This window comes from Phyllopteryx taeniolatus, chromosome 17, assembly GCF_024500385.1.
Source record: "Phyllopteryx taeniolatus isolate TA_2022b chromosome 17, UOR_Ptae_1.2, whole genome shotgun sequence".
Classification (NCBI taxonomy): Eukaryota; Metazoa; Chordata; class Actinopteri; order Syngnathiformes; family Syngnathidae; genus Phyllopteryx; species Phyllopteryx taeniolatus.
The window spans coordinates 18,135,898-18,152,544 of NC_084518.1; the positions used below are offsets into that span (position 1 = coordinate 18,135,898).

The 16,647-nt window shown below is 40.6% G+C and overlaps 2 protein-coding genes across 8 annotated transcripts in view; one reads left to right on the forward strand and one right to left on the reverse strand.

The window, feature by feature from the left end:
- The window catches only part of zbtb16a (zinc finger and BTB domain containing 16a), a 133,502-nt gene extending 122,674 nt beyond the window's left edge, over positions 1-10,828 (forward strand). Inside the window, exon 7 of one of the 2 annotated variants that reach the window (XM_061752047.1) lies at positions 9,507-10,828. In XM_061752047.1, the coding sequence (XP_061608031.1) occupies positions 9,507-9,610 (104 nt within the window). In that variant the 3' untranslated portion in view covers positions 9,611-10,828. Of the gene's footprint in view, positions 1-39; positions 7,982-9,506 lie in introns of those variants that run through there. The other variant, XM_061752046.1, reaches the window with a different exon arrangement.
- A 3-nt stretch (positions 10,829-10,831) lies between these two features.
- htr3a (5-hydroxytryptamine (serotonin) receptor 3A) lies at positions 10,832-16,647 on the reverse strand. 6 transcript variants are annotated; one of them, XM_061752053.1, is made up of 9 exons: positions 16,457-16,647; positions 15,832-15,995; positions 15,627-15,671; positions 15,420-15,529; positions 15,177-15,346; positions 14,545-14,705; positions 13,406-13,616; positions 13,085-13,321; positions 10,832-12,734 (listed from the first exon to the last, which is right to left on the reverse strand). In XM_061752053.1, exons 1-9 carry the CDS (start codon positions 16,527-16,529, stop codon positions 12,433-12,435), a joined length of 1,473 nt encoding a protein of 490 aa, XP_061608037.1. In that variant the 5' UTR covers positions 16,530-16,647; the 3' UTR covers positions 10,832-12,432. The 6 variants fall into 6 exon arrangements, with proteins under 6 accessions (XP_061608037.1, XP_061608035.1, XP_061608039.1 ...); XM_061752051.1 differs by having other exon boundaries at positions 13,085-13,616; XM_061752055.1 differs by lacking the exon at positions 16,457-16,647 and having other exon boundaries at positions 10,832-12,781; positions 13,159-13,321; positions 15,832-16,138.

Sequence of the window (16,647 nt, forward strand, 5' to 3'; positions counted from 1 at the left end):
ACTGACACCTCATTGTTTTCCACCGTGGCCGCCCCTCAGGTGAGAAGCCATTCGAGTGCAAGCTGTGCCACCAGCGATCCAGGGACTACTCGGCCATGATCAAGCACCTGCGCACCCACAACGGCGCCTCGCCCTACCAATGCACCATCTGCCTGGAGTACTGCCCCAGCCTGTCGGCCATGCAGAAGCACATGAAGGGCCACAAGCCCGAAGACATCCCTCCAGACTGGCGCATCGAGAAGACCTACCTGTACCTCTGCTACGTCTGAGAGCACAGGAGGTATCGGCGGAAGAGGCGGGTATAAGGAGAATGTAGTTAAGGCGTTAGACGAAGATGTGACGGAGGGCAGGCGATGCAAAAGTGAAGCGTCGAAAGACTGAAGAGAACGTAGAATGTAGTTAAGGCGTTAGACGAAGATGTGACGGAGGGCAGGCGATGCAAAAGTGAAGCGTCGAAAGACTGAAGCGAACGTGATGCGTTCTCTTCTTTTCTTGCAAAAGAGGCGACACAAGAAGGGTCTTCCTGGAAAGACTCGCAGAGACGTCGAGTGTCCGCCGTTTGTTCGGAATCACCGGGTCATTCCCGCACACACGCGCATTGTATTACTTTGTTGTTTTTTTCATTTCAGGTTGCCTCGTGATGCAAACACGAGTTGCAGGGAAAGTGTTGCTGCTACAGCGTTGACAGATTCTCAAGGGCTATCAGACCCAGCCGAAATCTTACACTATTATTTCGTATTATCTCTAGGCCCACGACACTAGCGACGTGTTTGTTTACCCCCCCCCCCCCCCCCCCCCAATCTCCAAACAAATTTGGATCACATGAAGACGACGTGAATGTGAAATTGCAGTTTTGGGGAAAGAAATTTAAACACTTTGTTTTTCTGGTAGTTGCAGTTGCAACTAATACGAGTGTAGACCTCTACCAAGGCCTGCCAGTCCACAGTTTGCATCAGTACCAAATTGTGTACTTGGTAGATACCCACTTCAAGGAATTATTTCCGGAGGAATTGGAGGCAAATGTACCAAAATTCCCAATCTTTTAATGTTAATAATAGTGGCAGAAACGTCTTGGATCCGCACCAAATTGGAATGGCTTCTTCCATGGCCCATGCCCTGCCCGTCCACCTAGTGGTGTGGTCATACGATAAATAGTTTTTGCGTAATTACGCTAACAAGCAAAGAGCGATTAAAAACCTTTGTCAAGATTCTGCCAAGATCCAACAATGCCAAATCGAGTCAAAATGTACACTTTCGTTGATACTGTAAATCCCCTCGTTGTTCATTAAGATTCCTGATTTATCAACTACGAGATTAGGGACAATGTCAAAAAAGTGCTCTTACTTCTGTATCAAAAATTGGATGACGTCCCTCTTTTCCGCTAGGTTTTGTAGAAATCTGTCAAGTAGTAGTTTTTTTTTCCTTTCATAATCATGGTAACGAACCTCCTTGGTAGAGGAAGCTCGAATGGCACTTAGTGGAGTGCAGGCCTCTTCCGAGATTGAACATTTCCTGGATTTTGATTATCCACTTAGATATTGATGCAAATTCTAAAAAGTGACCAAGTGTTCAAAACAAGAAGTCCTGGATCGCCACCCTTTATCAGAGCAACACCAAGATTTATTATTTCGTTCTTCCTTGGCCCATGTTCCGTCCGTTTGGAAGGTTTTGTGGAAATCAGTGTAGTAGTAGTTTTTTTCCTGATCCTGCTACCCAAAAAGAAAAAAAAAAACAATGTGAAACAATTACCAAACTTCCTTGGTGTAGAGGTAGCTAGAACGGCAGTCAGTAGAGCGCAGACTTTTTGTAGATTTTGGTTATTCACTGAAATTGATGAAAAGTTCCTGCATCGGCAGATTCACCAGAGCCGCACTGGAATGAACTCCGTTCTTTCTTCTGCAAAGGTTTTGTGAAAATCATTCATTTTTGCTTGACTTTGCTTTTTACAAAAAACTGCGTTACCGCGTCCCCAAAACTTCCTTAGTGTTGAGGTAACTAGAATGGCATTCCGCCAAGGCCGAACAATCCTGATTCGCATCAAAATATGCATCTTACATAAAGACTTGAAATTTCTTTCATGAATTATCCCATGAGAACATTTCCAAAAAGTCTCCCTACAGAAAAAAGTTCTTGGATCTGCACTGAAATTGGACGACTCCTTCCTCAGCCCCCCTTGCCCAACCCCTCCACCAAAGTTCGTCTTGGTAAAAAAAATAATAAGAATAATAATTTTTTTTTTTTTTTTTAAACGCTAACTAAGCAGAACTGAATGAAATACTTGAATGTGGAAGAGTCAATTTCCCCAGTTTTTCACAGTATTCCCAGATAGCCCCTGAGAATCGTCAGCCGAGCCGGTTGGAATATGCAGTAAATGACAAAACGGGAGCGCTAAAAACAAAGGATGAACCTGAATGGTAGGTGTTGGGTTGGGCGGGAGGGGAGGGGAGGGGCACGGGGGGCAGGGCTATAGTGCTGCTTTTTTTTTTTTTTTTTTGTCGGCATCCTCTCAATGGTCTTCCTGGTTCGGATGTCAAAAGGCTGACTTATATTTTGTTACGCTCTGCATCATCATCATCAACAATGTATCACCGCAACTACGACAACAGTCTCTGTTTGATATCAGTCAAGCTATACATAGTCACATTAATCGCCGTAATACACCGCCGCCATCCACGTATACTCTCGTTTATCTCACACTAACCACAAAAAGACGGACTTGGGAAAGAAAAATGGCTGCTCTCGAAGGAGTGAATGTCAGAAATGGGGAGACGCCGGTGGGGGGGACGCCGACCGACCGACCGACCGACCGGCCGGCCGGCACTCTCTCAACACGTGAATGTGAAAAGACTTGCACGCCAAGGCGAGGAAATTTGCCAACCTGCCTGGCAAAGAACGAACATCACTGTTATCCATGGAAGAGGAAGCGGGAATCATCGATTGGACTGCTTTATTGATCGACAGAGGGGCAGGACCAATAGGGCGACGGATAAATTGAGTCTTTGTCTGTGGTTTCTTTTCCTCGTTTTCACTTCATACTTGAATTACCTCATATTGTGACCTCATGTTTTGTTTTGTTTTGTTTTTTTTGTTTGCGTTTTCCCCACGCTTTGCTTGCGTCGCGAGTCGGAGAGATGCGTTGCACAGCGTGATGAAGCAGTGTGTGTGTGTGTGTTTGTGCGTGTGTTGGTACACAGATACACAATTCAAAAGTGCCGCGGCAGCCATGAGATTTAGTTTGTCTGTGCATGTTACCAAACTTGGTATTATTATTATTAACTGTGCTTGTTAAAGAGTCAGCAGGTTTGGTCTTTTTTTTTTTTTTTTTTTAGGGTTTGTGTGTGTGTGTGTGTGTTTATTATAAAAGCTACCTCTCTAAGTTCTTGTTTTGGCAAAAGCACATTGTCGTTTTATGACTTTTCATCATTGCTACTTCATCTCATGCTTGTGTTTTTTGATGTTTTGTTCCTCTAATTTGAGTCACCGTATTTCCTCAAATAGCGGCCATTTTTTCGAATAGACACGGATGTGCCTCCACAAATAAGCGGGAATAACAAGTTGTAAGTATAATTAAATCAGTTTTGGTCGCTGTTGCTAACCAAAGCAGCGGCACCTACCGAGGCATGTAAACAGCATTTTGGCTGTATTGAAATGTGGAGGCATACACATAATTTCGCCATGATCTTTTTGTTTGCTTCTCTTTCCCCCGCTCAACTGGAATTCCGCCAGGTTACCGATTGTTCGCACTTACAGTAACTATGTTGGTAACCAAAACAGCAGCACCTGCTGAGGCACGTAAACCACTCTGATTAATCACAGTGTTGCCACATGTTGTAACTGACATGATCATCTTTAACGACGATTAGCGTTCCGGTAGACGAGGTCTCGCCACAATGTTGCGTACGCGACTAATAGGCTCTGCTTCTTGCCCTTTCATCAAATTTCTACATTAATTATCATTTTGATTTGGTTTTTGTGAATACATTATAAAGTAAATATTACTAGTCGCATATTTTTTGAGGAACATTACCCCCCTTTATTCACGTTTTTAACCCGATTTTACCCTATACCTATTCACTTCTTTTTTTAACCCGATCTCTGCTTATTTGAGTTTTGTTTCATACCCGAGCTCCCGCCTTATCACATTTTTTTATTTATCTGATCCCTCACTTATTTGCATTTTGTTTTTACCCCATGCCACCTTTTTTTTTTTTTTTTACACAATCCGTGCTTTTTTGGGGAGTTAGTTTTAGTTTTTTTCCATGACCCAATCCCCCACTTACTTACATTTTGTTTAGTTTTTTACCCATTCCCCGTGTTGTTGTTTTTTTTATCACATCCAACCCCTTGCTTACTTGCATTTTCTCTACCCAATCCCCATTTATTCACTTTATTTATTTTTTTATTTTTTTCAACTGAACTGATCCCCAGTTATTTGCATTTCTTTTCCCAACTTTTTTTCATGACAATTTCAAGGGTAGCGTCAATTATTTGCGACTTTTCACTATTCACAGTCGGGCTTGGTCTCTATCCACCGCAAATAGTGGAGGTACACTGCATTCCAAAAATACACGCGCCGCCTCCATCTGCGGTTAAGTAACTAAACACCCCCCACCGCCCCTATATGAGGAAATATGGTAGTTGTGAAGCAAAAATGTAAAACAGTAGAAAAAATAACCATAGTAGAGGTTGATGGGACAGGGCAAAGTCGGCAGAGGGAAGGAAAATTTGGGAATGAAAAAAACCTTAAAAATACAAAATAAAAAAGCAATTTTGAAGCCTTAAGTGATGCGCAGAGAAAGGAGGAAGGTAAGTGGGAGAGGAAAGCACTATTGCTTTTTGAGTTCAAAAACGTAGACACTTGAACATATGTGAATAGACTTGTAGTTTTGTATTGTGAACGGTGGATCAAAAGGTGCTGGAGGTCTTTTTTCTTTGTTTGTTTTTTTTGCAGCGATGGACAATTGGATGTTCAGTAATCATCGAGAAAAAGAAATGTCAAAAACTGAATTCCTGAACGAGAGCCAACGGAGACAATTTGATATAAAAAAACAAATTGTGATATTTTTGTATTGCGTGTCGGTCCTGTTTAATTTTTTTCCCCTTTTGTGGAGAGTTCAAGCAGGGCAACAGATGTCTTCTTCTTTTTTTTTTTTTTTGCTTTTGTTTTGTCTCCTGGGTGTAATTTCTGCCTTGCTCCTCTTTGATATCGTGTGAACATATTGTATTAATAATGATGATAATAATAATAAGTGTTGCTTTCTGGATGTCAATTGCATTGTAGGTGAAGGACTAAAAATCTTACCGCCAACTTTTTTTGTATGTGACATAAAAAAAAAAAAAGCGGAGTACTTGTCACTCACCATCCCGTCAATCAATCTTGACTGTGGGCGTGGTATTATTATTATTTTAATTTGTTTTTGTACTTGAAAAGAAAAAAAAAGAAGGGATGGCACGTCCCATATCACTGTGAGCTGAGGGCTGTGGGGATTTTATTTTTTTTCCACAACACACGACAACACCCACAAATAACGACAGCAAAACAGTCCCACAATGCAACACTTCCCCGTCAAGTTAGTCACGTGACCCTCACCCCCACCCGCCCGTCATGGTCCTCTGAATGTTTTCTACTTTTTCCGTGCGCGTAACTGAGTGTGTAGCTATGCGTGCGTGTGCGTACTAGTGGAAAAATGCACTAAATCAGATACGAAACTTCTATTCTATGCCACTGTTTTTTTCTTTCTCTGTTGGAAAAAAGATATAACTCTATGACACGTTGGCATTGATATAGTTCTTCCCTCAGTGTTCCTCTCTGATGTTTTTTCCTGTACTCTTTGTGTGCCTAAAAATGGAAATTGTTGAAGAAAAGAAAAAATACGCGCTGTGTTTCTGTATTTTCGGATGAAAATTTTTGCAAAAAAAAAAAAATTGAAAAACAAAATGTCTGCCAGCAGCCATGGGATGTCATGAAACCTAATTAGCTTTATTTTTTTATTTAATTTTTTTACATTTTTGGGGGGGTCAGCAACAGGTTTGCTGACACATGGGGAAACATTCTGCAAAAAAGTAGCTAGATTTATGAAAGGTTGACACCATTTTTTTAATTACCCAAATTTGATTTTTAAGTTCAGTTGTTCCTTGAGATACAGTAAGCAGGTTCCAACATTTGAGTTTTCCGGACAATTTTTTTTTTGCTTTGACACATGGAGACAGATAATATACAAATACTCACAGACATATCGCTGGCACCGGGTGGAAACGTATGTCCAAATGTGGTTATTTTCATATTTTTCACAAATCGATACTGTTGGTCAGTCCCCACGTGGGTCTGTTATTTTTACAAATTATTGACCAATCCAAAGTGTTGAAATTGCCAATGCAGTGGTAATGGCTCAACAAACATGGCACTTTTTGGGTTTCCTGAAAAACGATGGTTTGGGAGATGCAAGAATTCTGCTCGACGCCAGCGATATATTTTTTATCCTCTGTGAAGAACAACGAATATTACTGCAGCTTACTGAGAGGCTGTGACAATCTTGTGCATCCGGATGTCTGTATTATACTGCCCCACGGTGGCCGTAGCGTGCACACCAGAAGGAGCAGAACAATTTCATTGAAGCAAAAAAAAATTGGGCTAAAACTGTTTACTTTTTTTACATTCTATTTGTTATTAATGTATGTTTTTCTATAGTGAAATATTATGGAGTGCTAGTTTTCTTATTTAAAAAAAACATCACCAAAAAAATTAATGGCATTTCCATTCATTTCAATGGGGAAAGATGTGTTTTAAGTTAAAAGCAAAGTAAATTCTTATCTCAAGGCACCACTGTAGTTTTGATTGAGATTTTTATTTTTATTTTTTTTTCCCCCTACATGATGTGTTCAGGGCGCATGGTTAAAAAAAAAAAAAAAAAAAAGAGGCACTCATGGCATCCCTGGAGCTGGCACTCGTACATGTGTGTGTGCGTGTATGTGTGTTTTTGGTGTGGTGCTTCTTCTCACCATTTCACGCCCATGTGCCATCGAGGTCTCGATGTACATTTAAAAGAAAATTGAGAAAATGTCATTTTAAAAAAAGTAAAACACCACGTTATTTTTTTATCTTAGCACTGAGGACCAACAACTTTGCCCCGTTCGGACCAAGTATAACAAAGCTTTTTTTGTTTGTTTGTTTGTTTTATATATATATATATATAAAACGTAACAAAGCATTTTTTGTTTTGTTTTCTTTCTTTCTCTTTGTGCTACTTCTCTCCTCCTCCATTTTGGTGGCAGCACAAGTCGCTCTGTATTATTAAGAAATTTAAAGATGATAGTGTTTCTTTTTTTTATTATTATTATAATAATGATGATGATTTGAATTGTTATAGTTTTTGTCTACCTCAGCACCTAATCTTAGCCTAATCTTAGAAGGTGCCCAATTATTATTTTTTAAATTCTTTCTTTCATTTTTGTTCTCTTATTTCGTACTTTTGTTATTGTTGAAATTTGCATTAGAGCTTAAAAAAATTTAAAAGGTCCTTTGTCTTTTCCAGCAACAATTTGCGATAATCCCCCCCCCCCCCTCCACCTTTCCACTGTGGCAATATGTTTTCATATCTCTCACCACTGTTGATATAGAGGTTTTTTTTTTTTTATTATTATTATTATTATTTCCATGTAGAATCAGACACATCTCTTTGTAACATGTCAGTGTTCTCTGATGGAGTGTGTAAAAAAAAAATCAATAAATAAAAAGGATTTAATGCTGCAGGTCCTTCCATGTTGTCACTAAAGTCGTCAATGTTGTGCCTTTTTGATCGTGGAAAAAAATATTAAACGTTTTTTGTTTGTTTTTTACATCCTACTAACAGTATATTGTCTTTTTGTAGTGGATTGATTTGTTTTTTTAATTTTTTTTTATTTTTATTTATGGGTCTCATTATAAAAATCAATTGTACTCACAGGAAATAAACAATGGACTTTGTCAGTTGTCTTAGCAGTCTCACTGGATTTGTTTCCTTAATTTACAATGATTATTTTTAATTATATGATGATGCATTCCTACTAATCACATTATGATAGTAAGTGCTACTTATTTTTCAGTATATTTTTTTTTTCCCCACATTCAAATGAATTTTATACAGAAGTACAAGAGGCAGATAAACCCTAAAAACACAAAGAAGAATACATTAAAATAGATCAAACTCACAATTCATATACCGTAAATTGGTAAATGTTAAAAGTCTGGAAAAATAAAGTAAAAAATCTTTATTTTAAAAAAAAAGTAATAACACAAAGCTCATAGATTAACTGGTCAGTTGTAATATCTGATAACTATTCAAGCTTTAAAAATTCGGGGAAAAGAAGTATGTGTAAAATGTAAGTTTAAAATGTTTTTTAACGTTACAATTTTCCGTTTTCTCACGTACTGTAAATTTTAAAATAGTAGTAGTAGTAGTTAGCTCTACTTTCCTCGGCTCAAATTGATTAACTGGTCATTTATAATCAATAAAACAAGCAATCGTTTCATCTTTTGGATACATTTTACCAACCCATCCTTTGTCATGTCATCAGTAAAAGTGTTTTATGGACACTTGATTAGCATAACCTTTTTAAAAAGAAAAAAAAAATGTTTAAACTAATTTCAATGAGCGCATGCGCAGACTGCATCGCGCTCGTCGACAAACAGGAAAATGGCGACACCTGCAGGAGGAAAAAAAATACTTTTATTGTTGATTTTGACATCTACAGTACAGGGTAAACTGTCTAACAGGCAAGTCACATAATTTTCTACTTTTTTTGTTTTGTTTTTTTGTTTTTTTTGTTTATATGGCTCCCAGGCAACTATGCTCGCTAACATTAGCTCACTACATAGCCTGCTACTTCTCAGCTGGTTAGCTCTGTTAGCGTCATATTTTGCGTAGGTGGACCGTCCACATTTTAGCTTTTGTTCTTTGCATTATTGTAACAAATAGAAATCATCTTTTAAAATGTGGCGTTTTTGTGTAAAAGTACAATGTAGCTTTCTGACTGTTAGCTTCTGAAGTACTGTACAATGTATTGTCGTAAACCTGCGCTTTCTCTGAAATTGTCTACCTGTAAATCATGACTTTAAATATGTATATTAAATGTTGAATTTCCTTCCTTCAGCTGTGTAGGGCTGGGTGTTATGGCCTTACAATAAAATAACTGACATGAACTTTCCACTGGGGATGTTCGATACCACTTTTTTTCTGATTGACACCAGTACAAGTAGCTACTCTTGAGCACGCTCCGATACCGAGTACTTATACCGCTAGTGTTTTTGATACATAAAATTTCAATTAACACACTGACATATAATTGTGAAGAAAGACCTTTCTTTCTTTCTGACGTACATACATGATGAGTCGCCAATGTGTCAAGCCACCGCAGCGTAACGCCAACTACTGGCAAGGATGACATACTCGATACCAATACCTGGCATCGGTACTCACCCATCCCCGATTTCCACTGAAATAATAGAAATAAATCTATTTTCTTTACAGATCCATCCATCCATTTTCTGTACCACTTATCCCCACGATGGTCACCGGTGAGCTGGAGCCTCTCGCAGCTGACTTTAAAGGTGGGGTACCCCCTTGACTGGTAGCCAACCAAACGCAGATGTACAAACAGTATAGACAAACAAACATTCCCGCTCACAATCACACCTGCAGACAATTTAGAGCCTTCAATTAGATAATCTTGGGAAAATGACCCTCGAGTGAAAACGTAAGTAAAACTGATCCTGAATGAATGATTATTTTAAATGCTCAACAATTTCACATTGTATAATGAGCTGTTGTCACACTTCACGACTTGGCGGGTCCATGTGTCTTTTGTCGAAGAGTAACAGCGCATCCCCTTCAGCATCCCCATGCTCCCAGATGGAACTCGATGTGAAATCGATTTGTCTCATTTTGTGTGTTTCGTTGTGGGAATTGAAGTCGATAATCGCTTTTTCGAAAAATAATCGCTAAACGGGTCAGAAATTTCGCTAAATATCGCAATCAAATGCCAAAGTTGGAAACGCTCCAGTGCACGTCAGCAAGGATGCCCTTTAAACTACGGAAGCCAAATAAACTTGAATTCATCAATAAACTTGATGAATTGCCCAACCCTCCAACTGTAGTGCGCTTGTCAGTATTAAAGAGTAACCTGTTCACTTAATGAGCCCGCTGACTGACTGAAATCAAAGCTTTGCGCTTATCAGTTTTTTCGCTTTGTCGTGTTTTGTTTGTTTAACGTCCTTTTGACAGGAAGTTACAGAAAGTTTGCCAGTCAAATGTGTCTACAGCTCATACTTTGATGTTATTGTGGCTGATGAGGAAGGAAGGACCAAAGGGGCACTGGAGTCTGCGTCATTCAATGTCTTGTGGTCAGTCTTCACCAGCCTTTTATCTGGACCTTTGACCCACATTCTTATTCTTGACATCGCTGATAAATGTACGATACGTTTATATTACCAAGCTTTTTCCCTGAATAATCTGTTCCAGCAGTGTTTTAAGGAGACATACTGTCTAATGCATTTTTTCCCCCTACAATTTAAAACACTTTACATACGAACCCCGTTTCCAATTAAGTCGGGACGCTGTGTAAAACGTAAATAAAAAGAGAACAGGATGATTTGCAAGTCCTTTTCAACCTATATTCTATTGAATACATTGCGAAAAGGTTGGGGCAGGGGTGACAAAAGACTGGGAAAGTTGAGGAATGCTCAAAAACCAGAGGTTTGGATCATTCCACAGGTCAACGGGTTATTTGAAACAGGCGGGCGTCATGATTGGGTATAAAAGGAGCATCCCCGAAAGGCTCAGTTGTTCACAAGAAAGGAATGAGGTAAAGTTCACCACGTTGTGAACGATAAATAGTCTAACAGTTTAGGAACAAAGTTTCTCAATGTACAATTGCAAGGTTTGTAGAGATTTCATCATCTACGGTCCATGATAACACTAAAAGATTCAGAGAATTTGGAGCATTTAAGCGGCAAGGCCAAAAAGCAACATTGACCGCCCGTGACCTTCGATCCCTCAGGCGGCATTGCATTAAAAACCGGCATCTTCGTGTAAAGGAAATTGCCATGTGGGCTCAGGAACACTTCAGAAAACCATTGTCAGTTAGTTAACATCCAAAATTGCAAGTTCAAACTCGACCGTGCAAAGTGAAAGCCGTAGGTTAATGCAAATGTGTGGCGTATTATGAAGCGCAAAATATGACAACAGAGACCTTGGACTGTTGAGTAACTGAAGTTGAACAACAGGATTTTTAAATTTGTCCCATTATCTGGTTTATTAAATAATTGAAGTGTTATCCCAGCACTGCTAATCCAACCAAGGTTAGCTTCACTGCTGTTGTTGCTCAGTTTGTGGAAATGACACACGCCATACATTTACACGTGTCATATTTATTGATACACTGCACACTGAAATCAATTCAATTCATTTAGTCATTTGGACAAAAAGATCATAAATAAATCTGTGTCAACTCTCTATAATCCTGCCAGCCCAGTTTCTCATCGATTTCGAAAGGCTTCAATGTGATAGTGCACAGCGGCCCCTTCTGGCATTTTGTAAGAACTACAGCATTACCAGCACGCACTCCTGCATAATACGTCATGACCCTTGTCAGGTCTTTACATGGTTATAGCATTTTGTCCATTACACGATCCATAAATGATTTGGGCATAGATAATGTACCCTTTTGACGTCATAAAAATGTATAGGGAGTTTAGTGAGTATTGATTTTGTTTTTATGAATGAATTCATGAATTCCAAGTGGGCAAATGCTGGCAGTTCAAAATCATGTCATCATTGCCAGTACATTTTATTCATATATATATATATATATATATTTATTTATTTTTTATTTATTTTTATTTATTTATTTATTTATTTTTTGTACAGTACATACAGTAGCTAAATTAACCACCAAAACCAAAATTTGAGTATATACATGCTGTATTGTATGTCTGTCATTTCACGTATTTGCAATGACATGGTTAGTAGTGACATATTAACTATGATTATTGGGATTAAAATAAAAATAAATTCTGACACTGTTGTATAATTACACATTCAAATTGACCCAGGAACATTATTGCTGTTCCAGAGAAACGAACCTAATAGGTTGGTTAAATATGCATATTTGCTGTTATCTTTTATAATCTCTTATGAAGTCAACCATAATAATTGTGTATGAATCAGTGAAGCTTGATCTCTGTGAACATCCCAAAGCTGGTGCAGAAAAGCCGCACACGGCCTTCACGGAACTTGCTAAACCTGAACTAGTCTTTTGTTTCAGCATCATTTTTTGGGAAACCCAATTGGCTCCATGGACTCACTACCTGTTGGGTTTACCATGCAAGTGTCTCCAAACTTTAGCCCACTGCTGTGTAATTTCCACTTCCCACGGAGCGACCACGACATTCTGGGCTCAGGCCACCTGCCAGACGGACCACAGCGTCCCCAGCGTGATGCTGTAGGCTACCACGGCCACCAGGTAGACCCTGAACAGCAGCACGTCCAGAACGTAGCCCACCTGCAGCCACTCCTTGGCCACCTCGTTGCCACGATCCCGTTTCTCCAGGAAGTTGCGTATCGCCGTGACCTCTTGCAGGATGTTGCTCACGACGGGCGACGACGGGTCCCTGGAGGGCGGCAGGGCCCGACCCAGCAGGGCCGCCTCCCTCTCGTGCTGCCGGCCGATCTCGCAGGTGTGATGGAGCGTACACTGAGCTAATGAGGATAATGAGAGACAGACAGCAAGTCGAAGTTTCACTGAACTTTAGCCACACGCTACGTAGTAAACAAATAACAGTGCAGCTCCACTGCTGGTTAGCGAATGTAATCGCTAGTGAGGTGCTTTTGGCAGTACGTCAAACTTGATAACGGCATCGCGTGAATCTGAACTTCAAGTCAATTTTCAGGAAAAATCAGCTGAAATTGTCTCCATCTCCCTGTGACCCCGAACAGGCTAAGCGGTATAGAAAATCGATAGACAATACTGATGGTGAACCAAACTACGACCTTAAATCAAAGAGACACTAAGTACCGGACCAGCCCAACATGAACCAGCAGAAGCTCACCAGTCCCATAATTGTTGTCCTTGTAGTCATCCATATCGGAGTCTTGTGAGGACAGTCTGGAGCACAGCCGGTGCTTCTTGTAAATGCAGAAGAGGGCCGGAGCTCTCTCCAGAACCAGGTACCTCAGCCAGTGGGGCACCGGGGGCTGCAGGTCCTGCTTGTGGACCAGACGCACAATCAGCACCGTTTCCGTCAAGCTGATCACCAGGAGCGCCATGCAAACCACGAAATACACGCCTACGGCACCGACAAGACGGAAGAATATCAGTGAAACAGGCAGAATCCAACAACATGGGCCCTGGACATGCGGGTAGCGGTCACCTATCAGTGGCGTTCCAATGGCGGTGGCGGGCAAAGTGTCGGACACAATGATGAGGAAGACGGAGTATCCCAGCAGCAAGGTGATCTTGAAGGAAACTCTCTCGCCACTGTCAGGTGGCAGATAGAAGCCCACGATGTCCATCACCATGAGGAAGATGCTGGGCAGCAACAGGTTGACCGTGTAGAATAACGGCCGCCGACGGATCACAACCTGTTGACATTTTAGATTTTTTTTTTTGGTCTTCATTTAAATGTGTTTATGTGCTACAGCAGGGCTTTCCAAGCTACTGCCCGAGGGCATTTGCGGCCCACTGTCATTTTTTATTTATTTTTTTTTGCGGACCGCAGCATATACAGTTTGTGCCTCCCTCCCTTCGTGAACTAGTGACCATATATTTATTTTATTTTTTCATACAGTACATTTTAAAGCTTTATACAAAATAGCAATACAAAATATGCATGTGAGGTAAAGGTATTATTTTTGTCTACTTATCGTCACCATCCTCATGTCCTCCACTGTATGTGTGACTTTGAATGTGCATAGCTTTAAAAGGCAGAGCCTGGCCTGTTGCGTGATATCAGTCAGCGAATGAGGGTGTAAAGTTGGCTGCGTTGGCTCAGGCTGGCGCTGGCTGTAAAGTGGCTAACCGTTAGCAGGTCTGCGTGTTGGGCTGCTCAGCCCAAGTTGCGGCCATCGGCAGCACGTGAACGGATGTGCTTATGATGCTTAGTTTTCCGTAGATGCGCAGTTACGTAAGACAGTCCTGCTTTGCAGTAGACATGTTCCACTTTATCTTCTGTTTTTTTAAGTGTGAAATGATGCCAAACTTTAGACATTCTCTGTTTTCTTCGCATGCTTTCCTCTTGGCTTGCGCTTGCCCTAAAATATGCCCTAAAACAATTGCTTGATAGGTTGATTTTTAGCATGAAGTCAAAGAATTTCAAAGTGGCCTTTGCATCCTTCAGTTTTTCGATAGGAGAGAACAAAAACAAAAAAAACTTTGGACAGCCCTGTTATAGCCTTAAAAGCAACTGGAAATGGTGCATGGATAAAAGGAAGCAGAAATACATAGCAGCACACCGGCAGGTTTTGCCTGCTGAGGCCACAGTCGCAACGCTGTCCAATTTGATCAACTCACATGGAACTTCATCTCGGCATAATAGTCATCGTTGTCCACACTGAAGATTTTGTAGTTGGACAGAATGTGCAGCAGCTCCCACTCTCCTTGGTTCATGAAGACGCTCTTGTCCTCCCTCAGCTCCTCGGGGCTGCGCATCAACGTGATGTTGATGTCATCAACTGCCGATCGAACACAATGTCAGCAGCGGCGTGAGACCGTCATGGCAACGACTTTTATTGTTAGTAGCACCCAAGAAGTCGTGTGGCCTTGGATTGAACTTTCATTAATTCCTTCCAAAATTGCCACAATGCTCAAGAAAAAATAATTCATCTTCATCATAGTAGTACGTTAGCTACCATACATACAAACATTTCCCCTAGTCGCTGTTCCATGGGAGAGCAATAAAATGATGTGACAGTATATCAGTGCAATTTATTGAAATGTTTCAGGGCATACACCATGACATTCCTTATTTTAGACTGTGATCTTGTTGCAAAAACACAAAATATTTGAGTTCCAATGATTGTTTAAGATGGCAAAATCAATAGCACACCTGCCCCAAACTTGTCAAATCTTGTTCTTAAATAAACTGTGAGTCTGTTGTCGGGTTGAGCGTCTATTACACACGATTGAACTGAGAGGGGTCTTACTTGTATGGAGCCAGCTCTGGAATGTCAGGCTGCATTTCTGGACGTCAAATGGGAAGTTGTAGATGTTGAGCGTGCAGGCGGTGACCACCTGGATGGGTTTATAGTTGCGCACCAACCCGTCGTGGGTCACATAAACGTACGGTATGTCAGGAGACTTCCCCACGTCGACGCTGTTTTGAAGGCAGAGGTCAAATGTCAACGATATCACAGGCGAGAGTGGAAGAGACATGTTACGAGCCTTACAACTCATTGATGAGGATGTCCGGCACCCACACGTTGGCGGTTGGTATGGAAACTTGTTTGACCTCGTCGAAGTCGTCGGGATTCCAGACGAGGAATTCATCTGTCCAGGACTTGGAAGTTCAAGAATGGGGGAAGCTCAATGAAACCACTACATAACACAATTTGGAAAGTGACTCTATAGAGTAACGTTGCGGTTTGTCAGATTACCTGTCTGTACCACACATATGTTGTCAAAACCTGGTTCTTCTCATCCTGTTGAATCATCAAAGAAAATAGCAAATATATATATTGAAATGAATTCCTTTGACATTCATCGAATGTTCAATTTACCAACGAGTACGTCCGGACATATTTGAAAACTTTTTAAGACAATCCAAAAGTCCATTGTTTATTTCCTGTGAGACATCCTTACCACATTGAGGATGGAGTAAACCATCAGGTCGATGGCAACCAGGGTGGACGTCCGCCAGTCTTTGACCGGTCGCACCCCTTTCTTGTAGCCCGCGCTCAAAAACTCGGAGAGACGTACCAATGTGGCGTTGGCGAATCGGCCGGTGCTGCTGCCCAATTTCTTCACTAAAAAATGTTTTAAAACGTTCATCTTATGATAAGAGAGTTCAGTAGACACTTTCAAATCATTGCGACTTTGTGTTGCTGACATTTGCCAACTTTTGTCATTTGCATTGGAAACCACTTTATTGCATGTACTATATGGAGTTATTGACCAACAACAATGTAAATATTTTACACCAACTCCCAGACTTCATCCGTGTCTTTGATAATTCACGGTTGTAGTCAAAGGCAAATTCCTTGTGTGTTTTGGACAAACTTGGCAAATAAAGATGATTCTGATTCTGATTCTGATTCATCAACCTGCCAAATAAGAATGCTAAAATACCAAAGGTGATTTTTCTTTTTTTTTTTTTTTTTTTTTGTTTTTTTTTTAAATGAGGCATAGTTAAGCAATTAAATGAAGTCTGAGCGCAGATATTTATTATAGCCTATCAAACAGATATGAGAATAAAAATCTACTGTACCTGTGCAAGCTCTACATGTCCCCTGAATAACAAAGAAGAGAACCAGTGAAGTCCAGGCTGATGGTGGTCTCATCGTGATAGTTCACCCGAGTCCCCTCGTCGTGTTGGGGAAAACCTTGTTAGCGTCGTCCGGCTCGCGAGGGGGAAGCCATCCACTGTGAGAGGCCACTCCTACATGAGCACTCATACGT

Bases quoted from the DNA above. Each gene is read 5' to 3' on its own strand.
- htr3a (XM_061752050.1), bottom strand. From the start codon at position 16,080: ATGTCAGCAACACAAAGTCGCAATGATTTGAAAGTGTCTACTGAACTC. The intron at 15,347-15,419 runs GTAAGGCTCGTA...CCTTCAAAACAG, and splicing joins GACATCCTCATCAATGAGTT to CGTCGACGTGGGGAAGTCTC. The intron at 13,617-14,544 runs GTGAGTTGATCA...AAATGTCAACAG, and splicing joins ATGCCGAGATGAAGTTCCAT to GTTGTGATCCGTCGGCGGCC.